Source organism: Pezoporus wallicus, unplaced genomic scaffold (genome assembly GCF_028554395.1).
Source record: "Pezoporus wallicus isolate ANWC-B61680 ecotype Strahan unplaced genomic scaffold, APGP_CSIRO_Pwel_v1 scaffold_6446, whole genome shotgun sequence".
Classification (NCBI taxonomy): Eukaryota; Metazoa; Chordata; class Aves; order Psittaciformes; family Psittacidae; genus Pezoporus; species Pezoporus wallicus.
This window is the reverse complement of record NW_026636264.1, coordinates 4,805,978-4,824,557: the sequence shown is the minus strand read 5'-3', so window position 1 is coordinate 4,824,557 and position 18,580 is coordinate 4,805,978. Positions and strand designations below refer to the sequence as shown.

Genomic DNA, 18,580 nt, shown 5'->3' with positions numbered 1-18,580 from the left:
TTTGTATTAGCAATAAATTTGATATTGCAATTCAGACAGAGAATCAAATTTTAGAAACCCACTGTGAACATCTGAAGACAATTAGTGCAATTCCTGTGCTTCGTTCCTTTTCCTAGGAACTTGAATGACTAAATCAAGTGCACTTGAATGATTAAAAAAACCCCAAGCAAGAGTACTTCTCCTATGCTTTGCTTACAGTAAAGAACATTTAACTCAGAAGGGGTTTGGAAGAACTCGGTTCGTATCTCTGACAAGCCTATTACTGAATGAAGCAGATAATGTTCCCACACTCCTGTATGTGTGTTTATCACAGAATCATAGAAGAATCAACCAGGTTGGAAAAGACCTTTAAGATCATCAAGTTCAACCATTATTCCAGGACTGCCAAGTCCACCACTAAACAATGTCACTAAAGGCCTCGTCTACGCAGTTTGTGAACACTTCTATGGACAGTGATTCCATCACTGCCCTGGGCAGCCTGCTCCAACTCCTGAGCACCCTCTGTGAAGAAATTTTTCCTAATATCCAGTCTAATCCTCCCATGGCACAGCTTGAGGCAGAACATTCTAAATTGTCATTGTCACACACACACAAAAAAAGTTTAACGTATTTGGTCCTCTTTTTAATTTACTAAGGACTCACAATCAATAAAGCAACTCTGCCACTGCTGAATCAATCTCTTCATGACAGTTTTGCTCCATAGGAGATATTTCCAATTACTATTTTCAGTTTTACCCATTTTCTTTTTCCTCTCAGATAGCAGAGTCAATAAAGATCAAATCTCCAGCTAGCCCATGGCACATCACCAGGGATTGCATTCAAAAAACAAAAATAGAGGATGCTTTTATCTTATACAACTTTTACCTTCTTTCTCAGTACTGTGGAAAAAGAGTGTCTCTAAACATACCAAAAAAACCCATAAAAGAAACAAACAGCTAATACCTACTTGTGGTTTTAAATTACTTGTCATGATGCCAGGTTATTTAAGAGAGAGTGTTCATGACAAGGGAGCACATGAAGCAGTAAACAGCTTTCAAGGATGGCTAAACATCAAAGCAAAGGGACACCCACATGCCGAACACTGGCATAAAATACAGCGAAGCACAAAAGCTAGGGAAGAATCCAGTTTAAAAGGAAAAGGAAAGAAAGTATGCTTTCCCTCAGGAAATGATAAGTCTGCATCACCTTTCAGTGCAATGGCACTACACTTCATGAAAGAGCAGGAGGATGGAGATGAAGAACTCGTCTATCAAATAAGCAACGATCCAAAGACAAAATGGCAGTAATGCAGTGGGGCTGGCAGGACAGTGTCAATAACGATTTTGCTGCCACAGCGTGCAATGACAGCATTGTTTCATCAGACTTTGTCTCTGATGCAATTTTCGCTTGCTGTTAATAGACCAACTTGGACGAAACATACTCTAACGCTAAGAAAAAAAAAAAAAAGAACAATGTGGAATGCTTATTAAGTATTCCTGACATTATTTACTGTATTTTCAGAGAGCAAAGACATAATCAGCCTACACAGCAGTTTCCCACATGTAAAACAGATGAAAAAGAATGTCTACTTCAAAGATAGCTGAGAGGTTTACAGCCCACACATGGAGCTTGACCAACACAGTGGGGCTCTACATGGAGACAAGAGCCTGCTGGCTTACACAGGACACTACAAAACCCCATGCTAAATCCCAACATTTAGAATTCAGAAAATGCTGAATTTTACAGGAAAGGAGAATGGAAATGTCTTTTCTAAATAACCCATGTAATAAGGAAATTTATCTTACGTAACTTAGCTGATATTTACATCCTATATCATGGTCTTTAGCCATACTTCAGAAGACAAGTGCAAAGTTAACAATCTTGATGATGAAATATTTCAGTGCTGCCTACCTCAACTCTCAATGCATGCACAAGCCTCCCCCATATCAGAATTAGAAACATACCACGCCCTGCTAAGCCTGCTTATCTATGTAGGCTCTATGGTGATGCTTGTGAGATGTTTAATATACTCCTAGGTTTTCTTTCTTCAAAAGTTATACTAAATTTTCCATCCATGCAATGCATTACTATCTTCCTAAATCTTCTGTGTCATTTGAAGTATCTATACTTCTTCCTTTTAACTGAAGTCTAGCATAAGAATGCGTAAAAAACATTACAACATACAGAGAGCATTTCACTTTTCTCTCTGAGGCCTCACCTTGTTAGATTTTCTTGATGACCCCAGAGAGGAGAGTGTATCCACTGAACAGCATACCAGTATCTCTCCTAGCTATTATATATGCCACGGACTTCATGATACAAATTCTCTTGTCTGTATGCTGCTTACAAGATTCAGGTACTGAACAAAAAGAGGAAAACTACTGCAGTTTCCAAGCTAACTCCTATTGGATGAAGGAGCTTCCAGTCCTCTGCATGCCAGCTAGATGGAATATACACCACTCTCCTGTACCCTGGGGTGCAATTCTTGAGGTTCACCAAGGTATTAGAAGTTATTAGTTACCTCACCCCTTGGATGCTGGCTCCTTATGGTGTCCAGTGTGGTGGCTGCTCTGCCCAGCCTTGGCAGAGGTTGGGATGCTGGTGGTACCTCTGGCAGCATCATACCAACTTCTGACTGCTGCTGTTTCTATTCCAAGGTCTCTCCATGCTGCTACAAATTTTTATGCTTCACTCATACATCTTCTCAAGCTGACTCTTTGATTTAAAAGCCTCTTTGTAAATCCAAGGTTACTGTTTAATCTTGCTGATTGAACAGCAGACTAAAAGTACACAACAAACCCAATTCATTAAAGACTACCCATCAAATATGGCAGATCTTACTAACTCAAAAAGTAATGAATTTCTTTTGTATGTCAGGCCATTACCTGAGGCCTTTGCACCTTCCCAGATCATTACCTGTGTTAAAACTCAGTGCTGAATATTAGATTCCTATACAGATGACTTCCAATTCCTACAGTGAAAGGCAATAGTTGCATTACCACTGCTTCCCTCTCTCTGCCAAAACAGGTATAAATTTCTCCTTTCCATAAAATGCTATCCAACCCCAGCATATGACCTTGATCTCCTTTTGTGAATCCAAAGACTCAGTGTAGTTCTCAACAACATCCAGTTTATTCAATTTCACTAACATCCCACTTTCATCCTTTAATAAACTACCTCCCTAGCTCTTAGCTCAAACTCCTCTAGGACACAGAAAGTGAAAGGCTAATGCTGTTAGTCTTTATTTCATTTATTTTATTAACTTAGCCTCCTCTGCAGTACTTTCCACTCTTCAAGTCATGTCTTCCCTTACATCCATGGGTACTACCACACTGACATAAAGGCAATTGCATCCACCCACACCGGGCCACAACACACCTCAAATGTACAAAAGACCTCATTCTCCTCTCTAAAGAAAAGGAAATTGCCAAAATTTTGTATCACTTACTGTCTAATGGAGTACAGTTCAGTAGAAGAGCATAAGAAGGCTCAGACACCCTGATCTTAACGGCCTCCAGACGGCTTAATCTGTTCAACATATAATGCTCAGATGTCACAAGAAAGCAGTTCTGCATCCTCAAATACATCTCCTAGGACTTGGACTTACTGTATTACTCTATGTCTTGAAAGCAAATAATCCTTATTTACACAATTAATGCTGTGTCAAATGTCTACCAAGAAACCACTGAACAAGCCCTTACAACAGAAACACAGCTGTTGTGCAACTTTCTATGTAAGCATGATGACATTTACAGGATTCTGGTATGCACATCTGGGTGTCTAGTGCTGTGGCATATCTGCAATTCTTTCGCACATTAAAAACTTGCAAGTTCTCAAGTTATTGTCAATAAATACTCTGGGGTTCAAAAAGAGCATATCACCTTTTTTAATCACTGATCATTTACAAATATCTGTGGAAACACACACCATAATCAGCCATTTTCATGTTACCAAGGTTGCAAGTACATGTAGCAGGATTCTCTTCAGCCATAATTATATTTCCATGACACCCTACCTCAACATTATTTATCCTGTCATCAACCGTTATAACCTTTAATTACAACTTTTCTATAACAGAAACAGTGTAAGGGACTGAATAGGGCCTCCATAACGTAAACAATAACTGTTACAGGACAAACTAGGCCTTGGCTGAGTAATACTGACAAACATGGAATAAAACACATATGGCAACGAGACAGGCATTTAAAGGAAGACAAGAAACATAAGAGAACCTGAAACATTTAAGATTCTGGGTGGCACAGACCCAGCAGCTGTTGAATGACAGCCCAAGTCCTTACAGGTTGAGGGTATTTCAAGGCAAGGGTAAAACATGCTGCATGCTCATTATCCTGTACAATGGAAAACAGTCTTCTCTCGCTCTTTACAAGCATTAGGGTTGTTCATCAGACTTTCCTCTGGAGGACTCAGCTTTCTGCTTGTAATGCTGTAGTACAGGAATCCAAGCCAACTATAAGTCATAGGGTGGGAATAGTCAATTCAGTTCAAGATTAAGACATCCACATTTGGGCATATATTTTTAAAATCCTGTTAGAGAACTGAAACCTGTGAAACCAGACACTAGAGTCTAGTTTAGCACTAGCTGAAACACCCCTTTGGCCGCACTGACTCAATCCCCGTTCATTACAGAGGGGCTCAGGCATGCAGTGCATATGTAGACACCTACTTGTAAACACTAAAATTTCAGTGTCTTAATCCTGGAAGAGTACCACTGACAGTAATTTATGAAATAAGGCACCCAAGTATGGATTCAGCAGATGCTGCAACTCTGTTTGAAACAGTCCTGCCTTAATGAAAACTTCTTCCTGCACTATTTTCACTATAATCTTGCCCTAAACATACTGAGAAAGTAGTATGTAAACAATCCAGTGTTGAATATCTGTAATTCAAAAGAATGAAATTACATGTTTACTCAGCCTGAGTTTGAAACAAAAGGTCAACAAGCCCTTCTCACAACTCCATCTAACAACTGTCTCAGAAACCATTGCTATGACAGAGAACTGCCAGAATACAAGATACGCAAACTGTGCCTTCCCAGACTAATTCTTGCATCATAACTCACAAGAGTTGACAAAACACGGGTTTTAATCTATTGCTATAGAAACTACCATATGGCCTGTTTCTTAATCCTCTACATTTTCACTGTAAAAAGGAAATCTGCTGAGGAACAAAGATCTGGGCACAAGTTTGCAGAAACAGCATAAATACGTAAAGAAAAATCATTCCTTAACAGACAAAAGCATATAACTCTCTCAAAAATTAAAAAGGAAGGGAAAAAAAGAAACCACAATTGAGAAACAAAGAATGAACAAAAGTTATCTTCTTGGCTAATGATGTCTCCTAGGGTCATAAAGTACAACTCAAAAGAGCATGACACAGAAAGACTTCTTTAAAATCATTTGAAGAAAACTTTTATCAATTCCCACAACTGCCATGTTTCACCCCACAGAAGTACCACGTATCTGACATCTAGGTATTATTTTAAAGCAGATAAAGAAAAATAAAATCAAAAAAGGAAAACCGCATTCTGAAGTTTGGCTAGGCAGTATTCCAACACTGCTGATTTTCATCACAGGCAATACCATCTCTTTATTCCCTCATTCCCTCCATCTGCTCCATTAGCGCAATGAGTGTCTTCACATAAGGCAGCCAAAAGTTATACAAAAGGGCTCCACCAGGGCCTTGGCATGTGGCCCTAAATTTACAATGGCTTGCATGAACTGCAGAGAGATGCACACAGCAACAGAGGAGGAACTCACAAGGAACTCTGAAGTGTCTAATTTCCACTGCTTTCAGCTGCACCATTACCCTTGGTTCCTTCCAACCATTCTTCTGTTGCCCAGCAGACTGGAGCTTCACATGCATTGCCCCTGCAGTACACCAAGAGGCTGCTTGCCTACTTTCTTCTCCACTGAGAGCATACCTCTTCCCCTGCCTGGAATCATAATCTTTCTGTCAAGTGCATCAGCATTGCAGATTTGACAGCTCTGGCTCCAGCATGCTTTTAACTGCTCTAAATTGCCAGTTCCCCAATAAAAATTTCCAGAGTCAACTCTTCTGAAACAAGAACTCTGTGGAGAAACCCCCCTTGAAAAACTCAACACACCTGGAAAGAAAAATAAAACACTGCCGTATGCAAAATGTTCAGATTTGTAAAGATAATACAAATGCAGACAGATTTCAAACCCCATTTGCTACACTTATTGGTATTATAAAATCCAGATGAAAGCTAAGAGAAAATACACGACAGGAGGAGCTTAACAAGTTAAGCTTGTTCCTTTGCTTACAGATTACTTGTGATTATAATTATTGAATGACGACTTGTCATTTCTACATGAAATTTGCCACAGTCTTAAAATAGGCTCCTAAGACAACAGAGATGACATCACCAGCTAATGAAATCAGATTTCTTTATTGAATTCCAGAACTGAAGTTCAGCTGAAATGCAACAGCTAAAGATAACAAGTTTTTAATGCCCCAGAGTTCAGCCTGCTTCTGTTAACGCCAGGATTCATGCATCAAATACTGATCTTCTAAAAATAACACGGGGAATAAAAATAACTTCCACTGATAAACATGTTGTGGAAATCAAAAATTCTTTTAAAAATTAGTAAAGAAAATTAGTAACTACTCAATAATGCAGAGCTTTCTACTGAAAAAAGAAAAAAGAAAAATTAACTGAGATGAAAATTTAAATGCTGTTAGTTTTCTATTATTATAATGATTATGTTTTACACACGAATAAATAGCAACTTCATCTTTAAACTGTTAATTTTAATTAATTACCCATAGTGAGAGGGTACATGGGGCAAGTGAAATGGAACAAGAGAAAAAAAAGGTTTTCATTTAAAAACAGCAATACTGTACATTATGATCTAACGTTTTCTAAGATTTTTATTTATCCATGTATTTCCTACCACATGAAAACCAATTAGAAATCTCCAGCAATAGCAAGATCCTTTTCAGAGAATACATTTGCTTCCACTGAAAAATTCAGTATCTGTATTTGCGTGTCACAGTAAAGCCATAACAGCCAGATGCCTGAGAACTGGAAATGAAATGACACTGCCTCAGCATACAAGGTAAGCACACCACAGAAACAGCTCATAGGCTGGAGACAGTAAGTTTTGTTAAAAGAGAATCAAGTTGGTAAAGGAATTATGCAGGAGTTTTCCTTCATTATTTAGCAGCTATGACCACAGCCAGAAAATTGTAAGCCCTACTGCAGGCTTTAAACACATTAGAATGTATCACTCACTGCAGGACTTCTGTGTGATCGTGAGAAAACTAACTGGACCTATAGGACATTTTTCATAACAACCCTATGTATTTTTCCATGTGATACTGAGTAGACTTCACTTTCAAATTCCTCCTAATTGAAATTTCTTTTGTCTCTCTTTCCATATTCACCTCAGATGTGCTGCTGCTGCAACTGCCCAGGGAGGTTGAGAAGACAATGAGAACATTCTTCCCACACTCCTTTCTCAACAGCAACAACTCAAAGAAAACACAGAATGCTAAAGAGCAACCAACTGACTGGGAAGAGTGGTACAAAGCACGAGGAGCTGCAGCTCCGCCTTCCACCTCAACAGCCAAAATAATGGACCACATGCAAGAAACATAAATCTGCTGTGCAGAAAGGAGTGAGGCAACTTCCCACTCTAGCAGACCCAGGAGAAATACCTCAGGAAGTCACTGCATGTTCTGCAAATCAGAGATCCTCAGCACTCAAACTAGAGGCTGACCTTCCTTCCTCAGCACTGAAGTAGGATTCCAGCCTGTTTAGGACTTATTAGGCCTTGCATAGTGGGTAATAGCTTTATGGAAAGGTATAGGAGATGACAAGTTTCTTTCTTCTGTGAAGAAGAAAGGCTGGTATGAATCCAACAAAATGGGGGCAGGAGACAAAGCTTTGCAGAGCTATTTGCCCAGTGTTGACCCACCAGTAGTAAATGCCAGGCTTCAGAGACTCACCACAGGTACAAATCACACAAAAGAGGCACCTGTGAAATGTAATGTCTCACTAATACGAAAGGTGTGAAGAAAATATTATTTACATACAAAAATTAGATAGAGGCTCTGTCACAGCTTAGCTTTGATTTTGTTCCTCCAAAATATCTGAGAAGGTAGTGGAGAAGGCAGGATCTCCTTGTTGCTGGCTTGTTTCTCAGTAAGTTACTGCTACACAGCTCATAGAGAAATAATGTATCATTCTTCTGGGGTAGTTCTATCCAAATGCTCTTGTAGCATTTCAGTACAAATCAAGATTATTTAGCAGATTCCTACAGCACTTGAGAAACACATGTTTACCTGCATTTGTTGCACCCAGTGGGTGCCTTGCTGTTATCTTCAGCTAAACTAGGAGTTACCCTATAAGCAACCAAGACTGTGGAAGGAGGTGAATAGGTACTGCAGGACAGGTTCCATCTGAACATTTACATGACAAGCTAGCTCTCAAGATCCTTACAAAGGTTAAAATAAGTGATCACATGGAAACACCAATATGACACATTGACATGTGAACAGAATCCTGCACACAAAGAGGGAAGAGGCATCCAGCACAGAAATAAAAGCCCAGAACAGTATATTAACCTTTCCCCCCCAAAAAAACAGACTATTATAAATATCCCCATGAAGACCTGTGGGCTTCGCTGCTTATCTCCGAGGGCACAATTCAATGCTCAATTACATCAACAGGGTCTTGTATCGATCCAAGCTCAATGACAGGTATGACAGAGAAAGAAACACACAGGACATTTATACAGAGTAAATGCAAACAGGAGGGACAGATTTATGAAGCCTGATGCATTTAAATTTTGGTACTCAGGATACCTTTCACATGGGAAAGCTCTTCAGTAGTTCTCAAAAAACAAATACCACTTTTAATGGCACAAACCAAATTCGGCATACACATACTAAATGATACAGAAACCATGCCAATCACTGTTCTTCAAGAACTCAAAATCCATGACTTTCAGAAAGGTACAGCTCAGGAAATGTATCTTACATATCTGAAAGGAACGCTATTGAGCTACAAGAATCCCACTAGACTCACTTGAACAAAGTTCCGAGTTCAGCATTAGGTTGTAGTCATTAAAATTAATGTCTTCTGTTTGGCTCTACTGGTTCTTCCAACCCAATCTCTTTAAGTACTGATTGTTGTTACTACTTTTTCATCTACTACAATCATGCTTCTAGCATAGACACAGAAAAAAGTTTGGTATAGCCACTGCCAGAGTAATTCCTTAAACAGATAAGATGCTTTCTGCCCTCCCTTAAAAGAACAATAAAGCACCGTAAATGTAGAAAGTAAATTAAACTGAATCAGCAACTAAGGTAAGCAAAATAAGAGTGCAATGACAAAGTTAACAAAACTATATCCAGTGCCTGCCTATCTTGTTAGAGCTAACACAAGACATGAAAGAAGTGCTAATGTAAAAGGCTGGGTACAATTTAGACTTTCTAAAGACTTTTAAACATCTCTCAAGCAGCTACTGCAGAAATAGCTGCTGCTATAGCAGCTACAGCTTTTTGTTTGCTAACCAAGATTGAAAATAGAAAAGAAGTAAAAGTGCCAGAAAAAACGGTCAATTATCAGCCTGAGAGACAAGCAATAGCAGCGTACCTCATTCTATCAGTTCTAGGACAACCACTAGTCAGACACGTTTCAAAAGGTCTGGTGGATTTTTATTTTAACACTACTCGGCTTTCAAGGCTTGAGGGTAACAGCTTTCCTTTATAGATAAAGGCACTTGATATCTGCAGGCTAAGGGATGATGAATATGTGTTCAGAGGAACAGAAATTAGGCAGAAGTCAAGGATAATCCACACATGGCCCCACTGTTTAACCCTGAGCCACAAACCTGACTCAAAACCCTGCAGCTTCCCTTTCACAGACATTCAGTCAGGGGCCTTGTCTGAGCATCACGGCAGTTCTCAGTGTTCACACCCGCCTTCTGCCAGGCCAAGGCACAGGGGTAGGAACCAGAGTGAGGCACTCAAAGAGGAGAAGCAGAAGCTGTAGAGGAGAGAATTACAAGCTTGGAGCTTCCAGATCAGGGCTGGATATTAGGAAAATAGGACAGAACAACATAAATCATACTATGGTGCCAACACAACACACTCTTCAAGAAAAATATGACTGCACTTTACCCTCTACGATGGGGCTGTGGAACTGGGCAGAGCTGATAAGGAGAGACTGCAGTGTGTCACTAGCTGTTTAGTGGGGGTAAAGTCTATATCCAGAAAGGGAAAATTGTTTTATGGGTTGGACACACTCATAGCACTACTTAGCTCATTAGAGAAATGCTGCCTCTGTATTTCTAAACCACTAATGAATCAAGGCTTACATGACAGCATGTAAAATGGCAAATTAGGAAAAGTGAAAAGCAGAAATCTCAATATTGATCAAGCTCCTGCTGCAAAGCTGCAAAAGAAAATTTGACACAGGCTTTTTGGAGACAACTGCAAGCTTGGCCAGGCTCCTAAAATGAAATTCTGTAAAACTATATATCTTTAGAGACACCAAATGGAAGCACTGAAAATAACACCTAACTAAAACAGAGAAAGTTCTCAACAGAACAAACTGTTCACTGTTTTGCAGTACTTTATTCAAATTTATGGATGGAGGACATAGGGTTTATCATTAAGCTTAATAAAAATCACTCTGAACTAAGTTTATCCCATTGTCTTTCTTATCCTATTATGACAACTTATGAATTAAAGTCATTCAATAGCACAACACTGAAACTGATATTCCTTAATATTTTTCAGTGTATCAGCGCCTATAAAGGGCAAATGTGGAGATTTATAAAATGCCATTACATGCTCAGAGGACACTCTGGATGTCTCACTTTGTTTTGCAGTTTCCCAGGAGATGCCAAAGAAATGGGTCAAAAAAAACAAAGAACAGATTAGCCCAAGACCCTCACTTTTCCTGAAGTATTATGGGATAAGACATCACTTAGCAAGACATCTCACTGCTTTGCCCTCTAACCATTTAGGGGGTTTTATAAGCTAGGAAGAAGTACAAAGTAATAGTGAGATTTTTCTCCTTCAAATCAAGTTTAATCTGTCTCGTAAACACCTCAAAAAACAATGCACTGCATCAACTAGGATAAAATTGAGACACTTGGATTCCCTGTGCCTCTTGACAAAGCTGTTCCATGTGTCTGAAATAAGGAGAATCTCAGAATCTCACACCTACATTTCCACCTCATTTTATACAAGTGTAAGAATTCAGATTGCTGTAGGTTTTCTGATGGCAAGATAAATGCAGTGTTGTGAAGAATCAGGCACTTATTTTCTTCTCAAGCTTGTTTGTTCATATTTAAAATGAACACATATGCCACATAATAATAACTATTCCTTTTGAAATTAAATCAAGTTTGGAGAAACAAATTAGATTTATTCCTCTGGCAAAGTAGTACAAAGTGCTTTGTTACTGGATAAACTCATTCACCACTGAGGAAAAGACTGATTGTTAATAACGTTATTTAGCTTGCAAGGTATCGTTGAAGATGACAGTGGCACAAACCGCAGCTGGAGACATGCCACCAGTGGAGTACCATAGGAGTTGATACAGGGGCTAATGCTTTTTAACATCTTCATTAAATTACCTGTATGATGGGGCAGAGCACACCCTCAGCAATACAGAAATGGGACAGGAACCTCATGATGATCAACAGATGGACGTGAAAAGTCCCAGGCATCACTGCATGCTGAGGACTGATCAGCTAAACAGCAGCTTTGCCTACCAGGACCTTGGGGGCCCTGGTGAACAAGAAGATGTATATGAGCCACCAAAGTACTAATGCAGGAGAAAAAAAAAACAAAACAAAACCAAAAAACAAAAAACAACCAAACAAAAAAAGCCATCAAATAAGATGGCTCTTATCAATGTGCATAAACACCTAATGGGAGGGAACAGGGAACCAGACTCTTGCTAGTAGTGCCCACCGACAGGACAAGAAACGATGAGCAACATTTTAGTTAGCAGAGTCTGTAGATTCTGGTAGTACAAACATACAAATAGTTGAAAGAAAAGCTCTTTTTATAACTTAGTGTAAAAATAAACTTAATGAGGCATTGTGCTTTCTTTTCATCCTCTGAAGTGTCCAGTTAGCCAAGTTCCAAATAGGGTGCAGAACCAGTTGGGTTGCAAGGTTATTTCTTTATGGCACTTCTTATTTCAGTGCATGCATTTACTGTTGAGGAGAATAAAGATAGGATAACTTTGTTTATCTGTGCTTTCCACTACACTGCAGCCTAATTTATTCAGGTAAATAAAAAAAGGCACAGTACAGAGAGAAGAAACAGATATCAGAGTCTGTTGATGTATATGCATCTCAAATTATTTATTACCAGTGTGTAAATTTTGCACATGGTAAGCTTTACTGAGGGCTTCACTCCTAAAACAGCTAACTTGCATATTACTGCAAATGGTTTTATATTCTAAAAATCAGATGAAGCGCTAAGTGCACAAAACATATTAAAAGAAATCAAAGAGTTGTACATGTACCAGAAAGAAAATCCATTAATACAGTATTTCATGGGCCACTGGCTTGTTTTACTACATCTGTGAATTAATTCTGTGCAGCTGAAAAGTGTATTAATGGCCCACCAGAAAAGGCACTGAAACTTGGGAGCTATCTAACAGACTGTGCCCAATGCCTATGCCCAAAATATTCAGAAATTACCCAACTCTGGCTATTTTCCTGATTGAAATGTACACATTCCAATTTTTAACAGTTTCATAATGCTCCAGGCACTCCACTTCCAAGAAAGGTTTGTATTTCTCAAGTGATTAAAATCACTTGGCTTTTGGCCATTTCTGAGACTATCACAAGGGTGTGCTGTAATATAATCATCCAGAAACGCACTGCCTGTAGTGCCTTATCACTGAGGTACTAGAGTATCTGGGCCAAACTCAGCCCTTTAATTGAAATGGAAAGGCTGAGAAAGCTTTGGGCTGCAGACTGAGGCAGAGTATGTGAAATCACAGCACCAACAGTTTTTACAAATTAAAGTAACTTTTTTTACTATTTAGAGGATCAGCATAGAAGAGTTGTAAGTCGGGGTCATCTACTGTTGCTGTGCTGCTCTGAATGCTCAGCATGTATTAGAAAAAATAAAGTTAAGATGGGCAAGTTCCACAGAAGATCAATTACTTTCTCATAGAGAAACTGCTCCCTAGCATGGAGGTGCTGGCACTGTTAAAAGACAACACTGCAGTTGAACAGAGGACAATACACTGTCTCTGAGAGAAGGTTAAGCACAGAAGCCGCATGAGGAAGTAGCCCCTAGGTTAGGAGATTCCAAAACAAAAGTAGCAAGAACTCTACTGCCACTGAGTACACCACAATTAATCCCAGATGTTCCTACTCTAGAGTAGATGCTTTTGTCCACGGTCAGGCTGAAAGACTGGCAACACGGACACCTGATTTGCAAGTGACCACGAACACAGACGTGCCACTGCCACAAGTTAATGAAAAAGCTATTCTTTCTTAGGCTCACCCCTAATCCCAGGAGCTCCACATGCACCACACAACTTGCAAAAAAGAGGAAGCTGATGCCAAAGCCCAGACTCAATATTCAAAAATTGTCAATGCTCAGAATATCCAGCCATGTTGTTCTCTCTGCCTGAAGAGTGAAACAAACCAAGAGCAATAATCAAGTTGTTTTGTAGCAGAAGAATGATATTGGTAATACAGGTGCAATTCCATGAACACACACGTCTGTCATCTACACACCACTGCCAGAAAAAAACAAGTAGCAGATTAGATCATTCTCTTACAGAATTCATAGCTTTTTACTGAAAGATTCAGAAGTCAAACCTTTATTGCCCACTGCAGTAACTTGTTGTCAGCCTTGTTAAGCTTCTAGTTATTCAGTTCCATGGGAATACACAGCAATACCTGTAACCCCCATCACAAAATCCCAAGACAGCAATGAAAGCAAGCCCTGCAGATGTGTACATAACACTGCCAAGAAATGGATAGGAAGACAGGAAGCTGTGGTGGGTTGACTCTGGCTGGACACCAGGTGCTAGTGACAGTGTTGCTCTGTTACTGCCCTCCCCAGCTGGACAAAGGGGAGAAAACACAACCAAAGGCTCATGGGTTGAGATAAGGACAGGGAGAGGTCACTCAGCAATTACCATCACAGGCAAAACAGGCTTAACTTGAAGAAATTAGTTTGATTTATTGCCAATCAAATCAGAGTAGCATAATGAGAAATAAAACCAAATCCTGAAACACCTCCTCTCCCCCCCCCCCCCCCCACCCCTCCCTTCTTCTTGGGAAGAAAAAACTTCACTCCCAAATTCTCCACCTCCTCCCTACCAGCAACACAGGGGATACAGAATGTGAGTTGTGTCCAGTTCATTACACATTGTTTCTGCTACTCCTTCCTGAGGGGAGGACTCCTCACACTGTTTCCCAGCTCCAGCATGCGGTCTCTTCCACAGAAAAAAGTGGATCCTTCCCTTCCCAGTTTCTTCTTCACAAACTGTTGCACTGTGGGTCCCTCCCATGGGGTACAGTCCTTCAGGAACAGACAGCTCCAGCGTGGGTCCCCCACAGGGTTACAGGTCCTGCCAGGAGCCTGCTCCAGCACAGGCTTCCCTCACGGTCACAGCCTCCTTTGGGCATCCCCCTGACTGCAGGTGGATATTTGTTCCACCATGGACCTTCATGTGCTGCAGGGGCACAGCGAGCCTCACCATGGGTCGCACCTAATTAGATGCTACTTAGCGCACTAAGAACCAATATATAGACTGTTCTCAGCCCTGCTGTTAGCATGTGCAAAACTCTGTGCTAGTCCACTGTTCTTCCATTTCCTTTCTCACACTTTGTCTACATCATCTGTGCTTGTTAGAAGCTCATGAGATAGAAGCCTACCTTTGCCTGCACCACAACTAGCTCAGCAGGCTCAGACTTTGACTGGACTTTCTACAGGTAATATGTATATTGGATATACAATAGGAAACTTTTGCAGACCAGAGGGAACAAGGGATGACACAAGGTAAAATCTAAGTAGAAACATAAACAGGAGTGATGCACTTCAAGAGAAATACAAAATTAAAGAAGGTCAGTGGAGAACTGGTTAAAAAGAGGGTATCACCGATACCACTGGCAAATCTTTCAGTGACAACACCTCGTTGCAGTTACTTATTTAATCAGCATATCACATTACCATACATGCTTTATATTAAATTCGGATGAGTGTGAACAGACACCATGGAAAAATTAAACTGACTTGTATTAATGTCCTGGGTTCAGCGGTAGCAGTCATTTTTTTTTCTTCTTAGTAGCTGGTGCAGTGCTGTGTTTTTGACTTTCAGCCTGGGAACAGCACTGATAACACCAATGTTTTCAGTTGTTACTAAGTCATGTTTACTCTGACCAAGGACTTTCTGAAACTCATGCTCTGCCAGGGAGGAGGGGAAGCCGGGAGGAAGCAGAGACAGGACACCTGACCCAAACTAACCAAAGAAGTATTCCATACCACAGCATGTCATGCCCAGGATGTAAAACTGGCGGCAGTTACCTGGAAGGGCTTGATCACTGCTTGGTCGGGCTGTGTATCGGTTGGTGGGTGATGACCAGTTGTATTCTCTTCCCTTGTTATTTCCATTATTATTATTGGTGGTATCAGCAGTAGTGGTTTGTGTTATACCTTAGTTACTGGACTGCTCTTATCTCAACCCATGGGAGTTACATTCTTTCGATTCTCCTCCCCATCCCTCTGGAGCTGGGAAGGGGGGGAGGAAGGGGGGGAGTGGAGCAAGCGAGACTGCGTGGCAGCTGGGTTTAAACCACAACGATTAAACAATGTAAAAATTAAAATTCTCAGCAAAGCATCATCAAAACACATACAGACACTAAGCTTACCTCAGCTCCTAAACTGAGAGCGATTATTTCATCCTCAAAAGCGGAATGTGTATCAATATGAGGAGGAATTCCTGCATAAGGAAAAAAATAAGTCAGTATAATAGACATAGAGTGCAATCTCTGCTGACAAGCTTAGCTTTCATGGATGTCCATATAGGAGACTGGGATGAACAAATGGCTGAACAAACAAAACTACCATGAACAAGGGAGTTGCCTTCCAAGAGAAATCAAGCCAACTAACTGAAGTACATGCTACAGATCAGATGTACACAGTTAACGCAAATGTCCTGTATCATCAGTGGAAATATCTAGACGATAGTTTGGGGCACCCAAAGGCCTGCCTCACCCTCTAAAGACTCAAAATGCTCTTCTTGCTGCAGAGAGCAGCTACAAATCATGATGTTCTCCTCGCAGGCAATATAGCACTTAGCACTATGTTATGCTATGTTAGGTAATTTTGAGCCCTAGTTTATTTATGATCATTTATTCCTCCTCATTCTCTCCACAGAGAAGTCATCCTAAATATTCCTTCTATTACTAAGCAAATAATTGACATAAGGTTCTCGACTTCAAAATCAGGACCACCACTGCAAACACAGGTACTGCCAGGGTTAAACCCTGTCGCTGCTTTGGAGCTCCCACAACTTTACACCCCATTGCTCAGCTAACCCCTGGGTACCCCATCAGTTTGGGTGTGTGAGTAAACACATAGCTGAGAACTGCCAGAATGACAGCAATTTTTTATTTTCATTTTTCTTTCAGATTTGCTCATTGGAAAGAAAATGCCATTCCCTGCAGCTCGTGCCACGCATCTCAACACTAGGTGCTGAAGAGGGAGCATGCTGCAGCGAGATCTCACCGCATGGTGGGGAACTGGAGTCAGCCGTGAGCCTTGGGAGAGCTGCAGCTACACCTTCCTTTGACACCAGAGCAGGCCCAGACAGATCGAGTAACTTCTATGCGATCCAAAACAGCACAGTCATACTTGCTTATTAAAATCCTAGCCACATTCATTTTGGACACTATCGAATTTCTGAGCTGAAAAAATTTTTCCTAACAGTATCAGCCCTATAAAGTATCTTTATTGTACACCAGATTTTACCTCTCTATATAAATATTCACTATTCCGTTAGTTTCAGTGAAAGCAATACAAGCATTTTATGAGGTCAATATTTAATTTGACAGAAAATCAGTGAGACTTGAAAACCAAAGCCATTATCTGTTTGTGTTTGCTCATATCTCTGCCTCAGAATAAAGCAAACTCTGCCTTCAGATGCACACGCATGTCAGTGCAATTCACTGTGCAACACTGATTGCTCTCTTCAGCATTACCAAGAGAATTCAACCAAGATCCCACTGACCTACCTATCTGCAGTTTATATTCCATATATGAAGCAGACAGACACACCACCTATGCATTCAGAAGGTAACTTTCAAGTATAATCTACAACTTTAAACATTGCTGACCCTGAAAGAAAACAAGTACCCTCAAATAGGAATTAATTTAATATGTCTTAATTGTGGTCCCTACAGCTTAACTACCCAGTCACATCTTTAAAATCTCAAGTATAATTTCCAATGACAATCTGGCTCAGAACACCGATATTAGAGGAATTAATCTGACTGCACTTTGTGCTCGTTCATATTGTAACAATTTGCACTTAATGAAGAACATTTTGCTTTGGTTTTACAGGGCTTTTGTTTTAAAAACAAGGAAACCAACCCTGCTTCTATTCTTGATGAAAAACTACAATTCTAACAAATCTCTAGTGTCCCAGCCAGAAGTACATGACTGTATCAAGAGACTGTCATAGATAAACAAATAGGATAAGCTTTTCAGATCCTTCTTTGGCAGACACTGTATTAGCTGTCAGGCATTAACTCTGAAAGAAAAGCTCTTGTCTCTTCTTCCTAAGAACAAATGAGATAGCCACTCTAAAAAGCCAGACAGATACTTACCCTTGATGATTGACCTAAACAAAAAGAACAGCACATCATTCATTCCCCAGAGGTGTGATCAGAAGCACATTTCTCTTCAGATGTCTACAGAAATAGACTAATTCCTTATTCCTCAGATACAGAACACTGCTTGCATCATGCTTTAAGAGCCCATATATCATATATACTAACATTACATCACATGTACTAACAGCAAGAGATGTTTTCTGGAGATTGTATGCACAGTACAAGGAACAAGAACAGTTGAGAGTGAAAAAATGCACTTGAATAGAAAACCAAATATGACTATTTATTCCCATATCTTTTTATGGTTAATTTCCATGTTATGGCCTTGGAGTCTGAAACACCATCGATTTCCATAACAGTGGTATCAAAAACTTCTAAACAAGTTCCCAGGTTCAGAAAACAGTATGAAGACTTCAGGTTTTATTCAATGCATTTCTCATTACAGAGGAAATACACTAACCACGTGCTTAAATCCTGTCCCTGTGCCATGTCACATTTAGTAACTCTCTTCTCATCTTCAGCTAAGTTGTACTGGTTTGGCTGGGATAGTTCATTTTCTTCACATAGCTTATGGGCTATGTTTTGGATTTATTATGAAAACAGTGTTGATAATACAGATATATTTTAGTTGTTGCTGAGCAGTGCTTACAGACCATCAAGGTCCTTTCTGGTTCTCATGCATCCTTGCCAGCAGTTAGCCGGAGTGCCCAAGTTAGGAGGTGACA

At 40.1% G+C, this 18,580-nt stretch overlaps 1 protein-coding gene across 3 annotated transcripts in view; it reads right to left on the bottom strand.

The window, feature by feature from the left end:
* The window catches only part of ALKBH8 (alkB homolog 8, tRNA methyltransferase), a 62,211-nt gene that overhangs the window by 18,769 nt on the left and 24,862 nt on the right, over positions 1 to 18,580 (bottom strand). For all 3 annotated transcript variants that reach the window (XM_057399724.1, XM_057399722.1, XM_057399725.1), the window contains one exon: positions 15,891 to 15,961. In XM_057399724.1, the coding sequence (XP_057255707.1) occupies positions 15,891 to 15,961 (71 nt within the window). The remainder of the gene's footprint in view (positions 1 to 15,890; positions 15,962 to 18,580) is intronic.